Source organism: Anguilla anguilla, chromosome 7 (assembly GCF_013347855.1).
Source record: "Anguilla anguilla isolate fAngAng1 chromosome 7, fAngAng1.pri, whole genome shotgun sequence".
NCBI lineage: Eukaryota > Metazoa > Chordata > Actinopteri > Anguilliformes > Anguillidae > Anguilla > Anguilla anguilla.
In genome coordinates, this window is record NC_049207.1 from 48358875 (window position 1) to 48371858 (window position 12984).

The 12984-nt window shown below is 45.8% G+C and overlaps 1 protein-coding gene across 3 annotated transcripts in view; it reads right to left on the reverse strand.

Annotated features, from left to right (window-relative positions):
- The window catches only part of immp2l (inner mitochondrial membrane peptidase subunit 2), a 197355-nt gene that overhangs the window by 76252 nt on the left and 108119 nt on the right, over window positions 1–12984 (reverse strand). Inside the window, exon 4 of one of the 3 annotated variants that reach the window (XM_035426405.1) lies at window positions 11801–11887. The exons of the other annotated variants lie outside the window; for them this stretch is intronic. Within the exon in view, the coding sequence (XP_035282296.1) occupies window positions 11854–11887 (34 nt within the window). The 3' untranslated portion in view covers window positions 11801–11853. Of the gene's footprint in view, window positions 1–11800; window positions 11888–12984 lie in introns of those variants that run through there. 3 annotated transcript variants of the gene reach the window in all.

The window sequence follows — 12984 nt, forward strand, 5'->3', positions numbered from 1 at the left end:
TGCTGTTCATTTCTCGTCGATAGCGCACTCCACAAAAAAAAAAAAAGATTAAAAAAAAAAAAAACACTGGAAGCTGCTGCGAAAAGTGCCCACTTGACAACTCGAAGAAAATGAGGATCGCGGTTGCTTCAAATGAGAATAATTAAAACGGTAATCTCAATGCACAAAACTATTAAGCAAAAGAGCAGGGATTTTGAATAAATACCGTAAACCCCACAACTGCAGGACACACCAATTTGCCTCAGATTAGCTCTGCTGCAATCCATTTCATACTCTGAGAATTAACCGTATTAGCTTACATAACTGAGCCTTCATTTGTATTCGTAAAACACGCAAAAAGCAATTGAGCTGATCTTTGATCTGAGCATACAAGCCCTACATTGATTGAGGCACATTTTTCTTAAATCGGGGTGCACTCACAATGTTGTAAAAGTCACAAATAAAAAAAACACTCTCCACTGATGGTGACACAGCTTGCCTTTGCTGCTTATACATATTCGAGTTTCTATACATCATAAAAAGGTAGCTCTAACTCCAGTTTTATGATGTATGTATATGTGTCCCCTGGTTTTTGGTGTGCTTCAGCACTTAAGTGATTATTCTAGTCACTGTATCACGAAAGAGTATGCACACCTTGTTTGCAAGGCCTAAATTGACCAACTGAAAGGAAAACCTCTGGGACTGTTTACGCTCTCTGCTGCAAAAAAAATAAAAACAACAACAGTATTAACTCAACCCTAGGAAGTCAAAATGGGAAAACATGTACTCTATCAGAGTAATATGTACACTGCCAGAGTTGATTTAGCACTGCTCGTTTGGTTTTCCAGAGGAGGGGGGAAGGAGTAAACAGGATTAATTGAGCATGCCATACAATTCACAAAAGCCTTCGTTAATTACCGGCAGATATTAACATGAAACAATACGAACAAAAAAAAAAAACAAAAAAAAAAAGCTTTCTGCCAGTGAGAAGCTGATGCAAGGGGGACTTGTGCTTTTTTATTGTGCTACAGATATTGTCAACAAATCAGACCCAGAGAGGGTGTTTTTTGGACAATGGTTTCGCTTTTCCGGTCCACTGGAAAGCTAATGATAAAAGATTACAGCCTCTGCTGTTTCCCAGACACACGTAACTCCCCATCAGCACTGATTCCTGACAGTGGCTGTGTTTCAGACGATCTCTCACCTCTTCCAAAGGCTTGTACAGGATTCCCACAATCAGCTTTCTGTTCTTTATTTATTTATTTTGTACCTCACTTGGCGCTACGCCATACGCAATGCTTTTAAATGGCACAGCACCAAGAACCAGTTTACACTGTTAGAAAACATTTAGGCTAATAGATACAATATATTACTACAACTGAATTGCCTCAGTTGAATTCAGCTGAATTACAGTAAATATATATTAAATATTTAGTAAGATCTCCACTATTTTTGAAGATCTTGCACAGCTTCATTTCATTTTCAAAAATATAACCTTATATTAAATCAGAACAGTACATCTGACGGTGTGAAAAATACATTTTTAAAACAGTGATGTAGCCTACAGATGATTATACTCTCTAATATTTAAATCGTAAATTTAATTAAATGGTCATTTAATACCTACTCGTAATCACTTGCTCATAATCATTAATCATTACTACTTAAGAATAACATAAGTGCATACATAACATAAGTTATATGATACTATGAATTGGCCCGTATGATACTGTGAGTATTTCCTGTACAACACTTCTATGCACCATTAAACATTTGGAATCTGTTTTTCTCTGGTTTAACATAAAAATGACCTATTTCTAATTCAAACACATTATTCAGCTTTAGCAATTCTGTTTTGAATATTGCATTACAGAGCTTGCCTTTCAATCCGCATAAAAGTAATGTTCACCGGAAAATGACCGGACACAAGGAATTTACAGAATTTCATTTTACACATTTGCTATGCGGTAATCTTCTCAAGTTGCAAATAAAAGCATGCTTATCATTCCAGATACTGGAATATGACTCAACACCCAAACTACCCTTGCGGAGCAGAGAAAGCCATTTACAACCATGTTTCAAATGGAGCAGATTTTATGTCCCCGTGGGGTTATATCAATATGAAGAATGAGTGAGTTAAGTTTTTCCCTTAAAGCATTATGCACACAAATATTACAGCAAGGGTCTGTGGCTCCTTATTAAAGATAAATACAAGCAGACAAAGAGGACCGTGGAAATAATGGCCATGTGCAGTTTGCTGCCTGGGCTCTAAAGCTTGTTTTGAGTGACCGAGGAATTTTACAGCAGGGACATGACAGCGGAGAATGTCCTTCACAAAGAGAGAGACAAAAAGGGTAGGAGAAGTGGTTCTGAAAGGCCATGATGCAGGACGTCCATCATGTCATGGGTAGGTGTGTACAAGTAGAACATACAGGTGGGAAATTAGGAAGATCCCTGACAGTCATTCTTACAGGTCTGGCCTGAAGAGTACTGGGCAATGTAGTCTGTAGCCTTCGGGCTGAAGAGTGCACGGTAATGTAGTCTGCAATCTTGGCCTGAAGAGTGCTGGGCAATGCAGTCTCTAGCCTTGGCCTGATGAGTACTGGGTAATGCAGTCAACAGGCTTGGCCTGTAGAGTGCTGGGCAATGTAGCCTACAGGCTTGGCTTGAAGAGGCGGCAGTGTAGTGTAATGGGTAAAGAGCTGATCTTGCAACCTAAAGGTGACAGGTTCGATTCTAACTAAACTACAAAACACACCTGCAATATAACACACACACACACACACACACAAGTACACCGGCACAGCAGAGCCGCAGTTATGAAAACACTTAATTATGAGCTCAACGCGGGCAGCTGCTACACTGCATGAGACACGAGGCAGCTCTCTGCCTTGTCTGCAAACTCCAGACCGCAGAAGAAGCTTCCTGCCCGACAAAGAGAAACTGAGCTTCAGAAAAACAAAAAGTCCGGCACCCCAACACGACACACACCACACCACAGCTAACATTGTCAGCACCGTGACCACGACGCCTTGAAATGGAATGCGCACAGTAAAGTATCCCCACGCCTGACAGGTAATGGGAAAATAAGAACAACCACAGATTGCTCGGACTCACCCGAGAGTCAGCTCTATACTCCCTCTGACCACCTTTCAAGACAGCAAGTTGCCATTTTGACATGTTCTTGCCTATTCATGACTAACTGAGAAGGAGCATGACCGGGTACAATATTGCGGCATTGGGCATTCAGTATTCAGAAACTTTGGTTACACTACAACACAGGCATTTCACAGATGCTTACACAACTTTTTACATAGCATTTACATAGCATACCATTTATAGAGCTGGATGTATATTGAAGCAATGCAGGGTAAGTACCTTGCTCAGGGTACAACGGCAGTGTCCTACCCGGGAATCGAACCTATGACCTTGGGAAGGAATCAAAACTATGACCTTCAGGTTACAAGCCCAGTTCCTTACCCATTATGCTACACTGCCGCCCGCCCAGGTTACCTCCTGTCGTTACAGATAGAGTGGTGGAAGGAACGTATGAGCTGAGTATCTGGTGAGTATATAGAATCCGCGGGAAAGCCGCCCCTTCCATCAGAGGACAAATGCGCGCGGTAATGCTACCTGAAGCCTCTGACACACAGACAAGCAGCACTTTCAATATTGCAATTTCCGCGGCTTGACGGATCGCTCCTGTCCCCCCGCCGCGGCCCACCTCGGTTCTGCCAGCGCGCATTCCGCGGGCGTGAAATATGAACGGGCCGAGACAGAAGACGAATGTGTGCGCGCGGCTCAGTGCCCAGGGGGCCACCGGAAGGGGAAGGACCCCCGTAAGGGCGGAATATAACTAAAAAGGCCCCGAGATCAAAGGGTGGCCGGCTCGCCGCCCGAGCGAAAACAACACGGGCATAAATCACTCCCGCCGCCCGACGCGCCGCTGCACCCGCCACCCTCGCCATATGGCGCGGCTCAGCTGTGAGAATGCCGACTCCGGGCAAAAATAAAAAATAAAAAAAAGGCAAGGGCAACAGCCACCTGCCCCGCCGACGCCTCGCCCCGCCGCAACCCGTCCTCGGGCCTCGCCGTCGAAAACGTCTTCTTAATTATTCGAGGTCGAGCGTTTTTTGCGGGGACTTTTTTGCTGAGGCGCCCCGTGCCGTTTGAAGAGAGGAGCGAAACAGAAAAGGCTTTAGAATGCTGCCTAAGGCAGATGGAGTTTATGTGTCTCTCAAACAGTAATTACGCTCCCCAAAAAAACAACAACAACAAAAAAATAAGAAATAGCAGAAAGAAAATAAAATCTGATTAAAAGTTAGGGTACTTCTACAGAGAGGAGCTTTTGTTTACCTGTCCAAAAATTAGCAGGAGCATTGCATTTCACAGTTACCACTTGAGGGGACATATTGTAAAAAAAAAAAATTAAAAAAAAACTTGTTCTGCAGAACACTCAAAAGTGAAGGTGGTGTGTTTTCATCATCATTAAATTTTTCCCCCTCAGGACTTTTTAATGACTGTGTCATCAGACAGGTGGGGCCTTTTTAAATTCTGCAGTAAATTAGCAGTAAGTATCTACACCCCATCAAATGTGGCTCCATATATTAACATTACGAGAGGAAGAACATATTTTCCTTTTAGGAGGAACCAATTTTAATTTGTCTGTGTGAATCAAATATTCAATGCTACGAAACAAATAAAGACCGCCTTTAACACAAAACATGCAACAATGCTAAAGTGGCACAACACAGTCAGTACCATGATACAGCATAAATATGCAATCGGTCAATAGACATGGACAACAAGAAATGGAAAAAACAGACAGTCATAAATTACTAACCTCATCTCATGTATTTTTCATATGCTATGTAAATTATTCTAACAATGTTCCATACATGTATGTATAATAGATAAGAGAAATACTGCATATTAATTTTCAGTGTAATCACAGTCTCTCATTGGTATCGTTACGATCATCTTCCTAAGATGGACACACATTCGACTGGATTCATTCAACATTCGTCCTTGGTTTTGACAATTTTTTTTTTAGAAAAATACAAACTTTTTTCAAAATGTGTCTCCACTTTTCAACAAACAGTTCGGCGTTTGAATTTAGGTTGATCACTAAGCTCGCCAAGCTGTGCTTGTGAAGCAAAAAAAATAAATAAAAAATGTAGACACTTCCCATTTATTTCCGAGTCACATCTGTGGACAAATGTTGTTTGAATCCAGGCCTGTATTTGCCAGTATACTTAACTTTGAGTCCATCCTTTTTAAAAAAAATTATTTCCAAACCACTTTCTTATATAAATAAGAGTTTGGGAATTTTCTTTGGTTTAGCAAACTGCACTTGACGAAACCAAACACAATTCGAGTCTGAGAAAAATGAACAATACGGTAAATTAGAACATGGGCTGATGTAATGAAATGCACTGCTTTAGAGAGGAGAGGAGAAGAGAGGAGAGGGGAGAGGAGGGAGAAGAGAGGGGAGGGGAGGGGAGGAGAGGAGAGGAGAAGAGAGGAGAGGAGAGGAGAGAGGAGGGGAGGAGAGGAGAGGAGAGGAGAAGAGAGGAGAGGGGAGAGGAGGGAGAAGAGAGGAGAGGAGAGGAGAGGAGAGAGGAGGGGAGGAGAGGAGAGGAGAAGAGAGGAGAGGGGAGGAGAGGAGAGGGGAGTGGAGGAGAGGAGAGGGGAGTACAGAGCACCGTTGAGCTTTACGTCCCCCTGTGCGCCGCTCTGCTCAGGAAGATTCAGCCACTTCAGGAAAGCTCAACGAAGCACAAAGGCAAGGTGGGATTCTGCACAACAATTACCTGTCCCTCGGTACCACCAGCTGGCGATGGACCGAGCCTTCTACTTCCTGAATTATGAAGAGAAAAACACAAAGATGAAAGGCCGCAGATGCTCAGCGCGGTCCATCTGCTGCTTGAAAATCGACGCTAGCAAAATGCTGCGTTTTTCCCCGGGCGCTAGTACGGAACGCTTGACGTTGAGCACATACAAGGTTTTCTTTCCTGTCAGAGATGCTCCAGGCTAACGTGAGCAAAAGCAGGGCTAATGAGGCTAACGCTGGCCAAAGTAGGGCTAGTGAGGGGCTAACGTGCTAGACTGTGCACCGAACGCCCAGAGGTACATAGAGGTCTGGTAGATATGTAAGGTCTGATGATCTTTGGTGATATAATGAAGCTGTCTCATTTTCTGTCTGATAGTTTAGCACACGGGTACTGACCAGCCTGCAGCTGTGACCATGAGTTGATTAGATTGACTAAAAAAAGGTTGTTTTCCAAGTTTGAAGACCAGGAAGAGTAGAGGTTCTGTCCTCAAAGGCCTTCTGCAAACTCTGTATAGTCTGCTAACATTAACCAGAACCGTCTGAGACACTTAATCTATGCAGACTAGCTTTTTATCAGGGTAATTACTTCTGTTTGGATCTTTTTTTAATTATCTGGATGTTATTTGCTACTTATTTTATCTCTACTTGCATAATTGATGTTTATTAAATGTATGATTTCATTTTTTCTAAGTTCTAATGCTGTTTATTAACAGTAAAAGTGATTCTGTTAGTCTAATTCTGCTTGTATCACATTAGGATGAATCGATCTTTGAGTACTTAAGACAACTGCTCTCCTGAAGCGTGCCATAGCATGACAGCAACTTGACTGCAACAAACAAAAAGAAATAAACAAACAAACGAAAGAAAAGAGCCAACTTTCCTCTCGTTACTCCCAGGCTTTGGCAGCCAGTTTGCTTTGGAATAGATTTTTTGTTGTTGTTGTTGTTTCTTTATTTTCTCACATTTTTAAAGAACTCAAAAGGTTCTGCACCACGGTGCATGATTGACATGGCTGGCTCTCAAATCTGCTAGAGCCACTCCACTAATTCCGACACAAGAACGGGATAAAAGAGGGGAGAATGCCATCTGTCTGTACACTGATGGATGGACCTCTTGATGTGGGACTGGTCATCAGTTGATTTTATTTATTTATTTATTTATTTATTTATTTATTTTTTATTTTTAAATAGCAATTTTATAAAAGAAATTGTTTTAAAAGTGCCCTTCAGCTTAGACGCTGACCTTTCCTCCTGTTTTATGTAATTATGTTGACTGTTTTGAAAGGGTTTTTTTTCAATGATTTGGTTTCTCCTCTCACTGTAGGGTTTCATTGATCTAATGTTGCTCTCCATTGTTGGTTTATATTTTCAGTTTTGGAAAGATCTGACTGCTTCATCATGCAGTTTGCCTGGTATGAAAAGAGGCGTATGAATATTATTTCGTATTTCACAAATGAAACGCTGCATATTTAATCTTCTACTATTGTATTACATTATAAAATAACAACCACTTGCAATACATGTAGTACATAACATCATTATTACTATTATGATGATTATTATTAGTAGTAGCAGCAGTAGAAATAGCAGTAGCAGTGGTAGTAATGGTAGTAGCATTAGTGGCATTGTTATGCTCCAGAAAAAAGGAAAACAGAAGTAGAACGCCATCACGGTTATTCATATCACGAATAACCATAATGCTCATAATAAGCTCATCGCCTCGCCGCCGCCCCCCCCCCCCCCCGCAGTCTGTGACATGTCACGCAACGAAGCGGAGGAACCGCGCGCTAAATAAAACGCGACGGATTTCGCGGCGCGTAATGGCCGCCCGCTTCCCCATTAGCGTGTTTTATTCACAGCCGCGGGGCGTTCTTCTTCTTCTTCTTCTTCACACGCGCCGCGCCGTTTTCAAAAAGCCGCCATCAGCCGCCGGGAAAAAAAAATGGGTCAGGCTCAGTTTCGCGGGTTTGCGGTCGGAACCGCGTTGGGTTTTGTTGAACAAAGAAGAAACCCCCCAGAGGCAGATAAAGCCCTGGGGGTGGGGGGGGGGGGGGGGTGGGGGGTTGAGGGAGGAGGGGGTGTAACCCAGAACATCTTTAGATTCTCCAGCATGAAACCATCTCCGGTTGTTCCCCTTGTCTGTTCGCGAGAACCAGTCCAACAATAGTCAAACAATAAATCATGATCCGCAAAGCCTATCTCCACATTGAGTCTTTATTCTGTGACTGTTTTCTTTTTTTTCTGGGTTATATTGGGACTAGAACTAGTCCTAATGCAAGTCAAATAATAAATCATGATCCACAAAGCCCATCATCTCTGCATATTTTATTTAATTTCCCAAAATGCTTTTTCATTTTTTTTTCTATCATCATGCAGGAACAAAGTCACCAAATAAAGACTGAAGGGAGCACAGTATTAATAATGATAGTAATATGATAACTCCCATAGTGAAGCCATCACTACCACAGTAAACACTGACTGATTGGCCTTGTAGTGCAGGGAGGTGCGGTACGATGGTAGGGGGCAAATACTGCAAATAGGAGATTGACTCAAAGCAATGCTACAGAATAGCAAATCTGTGCTCTGTACCTTTATAAACGCATGAAAATGCAGACATACACACATATGCACAGGCACACACACACACACACACAAACAGACATCCACACATACACACAGTGACATACACGCACGCATGCAGGCATACACACACAGTCACACACACACACACTAACACACTGCATATGTATCGCTGCATGCTTTACGTGCTTTGCAGACATACGCACACACAGACAATGTATATGGCTGCACGCGCACACGTGTGTGCCTGCTTGTGTGTGTGCATGTAGAACGAGCCAGTAAAATTCTAGTGTAATGGAGGAATAAAAACAAATAAAAAACACGTGTTAACCCCGTATACAGTAAATGGCTTTTATTTGCGCGCCGTGTTTGTAGGAGCAGGTCATACAAAAGTCACGGCTTAATCTAGTTACCATAAGTGCTCCTTTCCCGGGCCACACACACACACACACACACACAAGGCATCCATCACCAAATCCATCAGCCGCGTTCATTAGGAGAGCTCGCGACAGAGCGCCGTTCGGTCGAGCTGGAGCTCGCCGAGAGAGTGAGGCTGAGTGCCGACGCCCGGCGGAGAACGTGTCGCCCGCGCGCGGGACGCGACGAAACGGGTCCCCCAGATCGCCGGGGATACATTACAATTTGCGTCAGTTTGTTTGGAGAGGGCTTCGCGAAGCTCCGCCAGCGTTCGATACGGAGTCGCGCGCGGAGCCGAGATCCTATTATCTTTTCAAGGGCGGCGCGCGAGCGTAATTCCGCCCGGCCCGACAGCGCTCGGAGCAGGCAGACGCAGTCTGATTAACTCTCCTCCGATATTTGATCTCCGGGAAGAAGAAAAAAAGCCGCCTTATTTCCGAACCCGGGAAGCAAACGTTACGAGCCCTTTCCTCCTTCATCCGAGGACAACCTGTCCCTCAGCCCCCCGCGAGGAGACCGCGGTCGCGCGAACCTCTCTGAGCCAAAATGGCTGACGTTTTAAAGGCCTTAAATGCCAGTTATGATGTTGAGTTAGCCGTCGGAAAACCTCCGGCAAATGCACAATTGACAAAACGGTGTTAGCGATGAGCTCTTAAGCGCACAAAATTACTCTTGACATTATTGCAGTTTAAAGAGCTTTTACATTTCGGCATCCTGCACTCCATCTGAAATAAAGTGCCACAAATTCACCGAGATCCACTTGACATTCAGCATTGACTTAGAAATAAATGAGTTTCTGTTTCCCCCCCCCCCCCACAGTTTGGGACATTAATCTTGGTGATCGGTCGACTGTGTTGGAAAAGATAAAAAAAAAAAAACGAAAGAAAAAAACACAATTGCGTTTAATTGCGAGGCGAAATTTTGAGTAATCGAAGCCGGGCTTTTGTCTGGCGAATGCAGTGAACTGCGTGTCAAAGCTTTTTTTTTTGAAGTCATTTGAAAAATGCGAAGCTTAGATTTTGATCTCTGCGCAATCTCCAAGGGCATCAAGCTGCCCTGAGACAAGCCATAAGCCGTCTTTCAGGTACATCTGATAAGAGGGCCAATTATTCCACTCAATCAATGCTCCCTGGCTTGAATATGAGGCAGAGCGACAGCCTGTGATCCCGGGGCACGGACGAGCACCGAGCGGCGGCGCAGCCACCCTCAGAGCCGCGGTTTCCGCGCCAAAGTTTATCGCAGAGCGCTTTTCCCTCGGATGCAAATTTCCCCAGCTCCCGTTGTGATTGAACAAGCGCCGCGGTCCCCGGGACGACTTAGCGGCGGGCGACGGCCGGAGGAAAGCAGACGCCGTTAAAGTGCTTTACCGTCTCCCCAGGGGACGGGGCGGCGGGTGTAAAAAAGGAGAACAGCAGCCGGTTAAAGCCGTGAGTGATGGCGGGGCGGGTCGGGCGCGGCCGTGCACAGCGGGTCTGTACTACCCCCTGCTGTACCACCAGACTCGCTCCCCTCACGATGTACCGCCCCCTGCTGTACCACCAGACTCGCCCCCCTCACGATGTACCGCCCCCTGCTGTACCACCAGACTCGCCCCCCTCACGCTGTACCGCCCCCTGCTGTACCACCAGACTCGCCCCCCTCACGATGTACCGCCCCCTGCTGTACCACCAGACTCGCCCCCCTCACGCTGTACCGCCCCCTGCTGTACCACCAGACTCGCTCCCCTCACGCTGTACCGCCCCCTGCTGTACCACCAGACTCGCCCCCCTCACGCTGTACCGCCCCCTGCTGTTCCACCAGACTCGCCCCCCTCACGCTGTACCGCCCCCTGCTGTACCACCAGACTCGCTCCCCTCACGTTGTACCGCCCCCTGCTGTACCACCAGACTCGCCCCCCTCACGCTGTACCGCCCCCTGCTGTACCACCAGACTCGCCCCCCTCACGCTGTACCGCCCCCTGCTGTACCACCAGACTCGCCCCCCTCACGCTGTACCGCCCCCTGCTGTACCACCAGACTCGCCCCCCTCACGCTGTACCGCCCCCTGCTGTACCACCAGACTCGCCCCCCTCACGCTGTACCGCCCCCTGCTGTACCACCAGACTCGCCCCCAACAAGGTCAGCCACTCCAACACGTTATTCCTATGGCACCCTCTGGTTGCCATGACAAACAGATGAGAGTTTGACTTTTTATTCATTGTATGGCGGGCAGAACAAGGTTGTGTACAGACCCGCTGCTGTCTCATGCGTGTCTTTGAAGGCACACACAGCGACCGCCGGACCTGGCCCCACCCCTTCTCATCCAGACTCCCGCCCGTGGGGCTATCGCTCGTGTCGCCCGGACACGCGCCGCCGTCTCCCACGCTTAATTAGGGAGGGAGGACGGACTCGGTGTTGCTTCCTGATTTATCTTCCCCTCCTTTTCGGCCCTTAATGAGGTCACTACCCCCGAGGCGTTACAGCTACGAGAGGGACGGAATGCGAATGTGCCGTGTCAGCACCGGGTGGTATTTAGGAAAGCACATCCAAGGCCCTTTAATGTGGGGGTTCCCAAAATATCTCAGCCCAAGACCCGTTTTCTGACCATTTTCTGTGGCCTGCATCAAACATGTAACACAGATTTTTGATAAAAGACTAAACAACTACATACTGCAAGTGCTCATCTAGTTTTATACTGTAACTAATACTGTGTATGTTAACCAGTGCCAATATTGTATTCAACTGATCAGAACAATCAGAATATTACATGGAACGCGTACAGTATGCAGGAAGTTATATTTCATCTACATTTATCGTGCCTCCTTCTTGAAAAGTATGACTCACAGTTTTGGTCCTACCAGTCCTGAATCAAACCTGAATCAATGCGTCTGGCGCTCGGGGATTTGTTTTGTATCGGATCTGCATTTGTTTCGGGGTTCATAAAGGCAGTTCCCTGTCTCCAGCTCAACGCCTCCGTGCCCTCCTCCGTACGCACGGGTCGCTCTCCCGAAGGCTCGGAGGCCAGTCCCAAACCCAGGGGTGACGGGACGGACCTTCGTCCAGCCGGTCAGAGTCCACCGAGCCCGCCACCTGACCTTAAGCTGCGCCGGGGGGGGGGGGGGGGGGGGGGGAATAAAAAATGGAAAAAGCAATCAATTGAGCTTGAAGGAATGCATTTTCTATAGACCTGGTTGCTTTGATTTACAACCTCACTGTAACCTTTTCATAGGGGGGCTTTCACATGGAGAAAAATCGCTTTTGTTCAGGGGTTACGGCAGAGAGGAAGAGGCGGCGGTATCTGGCGGTTCGCCCCCCGACACGGCCTAGAGTAAGAGGCTTCGGCTACCCTGCAAAACACAGCACAGCACATGAAGATTCACTTCTAAAGCTTTAAATTGACTATACAACGTAGCACATGACGAGAACTGCCTGTTTCTGCAAAGTTGTCACAAAGAGGTTACGAGGTTGCGTTGGCACCAACTGAAAAGCAGCCTTACCGCGATGTTGTGACAACGTCATGCGCGTCCAAACCCACACACCTGATGCTGTCTGACCATTGACTTAAAGAAGTGTTGACAGTAAGCAAACCATTGCTTCTGGAATATGTCATTCAGTCGTGTGTGGAAACTCTTCAATAACCGTGTTATTTTTACTCTCTATTGATAACTATGTGCCACATTAAGTTTTGGTGAACATAACCAGTTATTTACAGTGATGTGCAGGGCCCTCTCACCTTACTCCCATAAGAGTTCAGAGAAAACAACACATCCCACGAGTTTTCTGAAGTATTTTCGAGTTAAGGCGAAATTCTTATCACATTAATTAATTTCTGCGTTTTTTAAAACCGTTTTACTTTGAACATAGACGGGTCGTCTTCACTTCTTACGGCGGTCTGAGTTCTTCAGCTTTGATGGATTTTAAAATCATTAACGCTCAGTGCGGAAAATAAGGTCAAACAGCAGCTTAAAATCAATAATAATGTGGGACACACCGTTGAGCAATATGTAGGTCCCAGCTTCTAAAAGCGGGTCTCCGCTATTCTCATCGCCAATGGAAGCCTTGTTCAGCTGGCACATTTAAAATGGCCGAAGCAGGCCAAGGAGGCTGCTGCGGAATCACTTGACTTTCATTTAATTCTTTTGTTTTTTTTTTTTTACAGAAGACAAAAGATGCAGTACATTTCCACTTCATTTTGCAA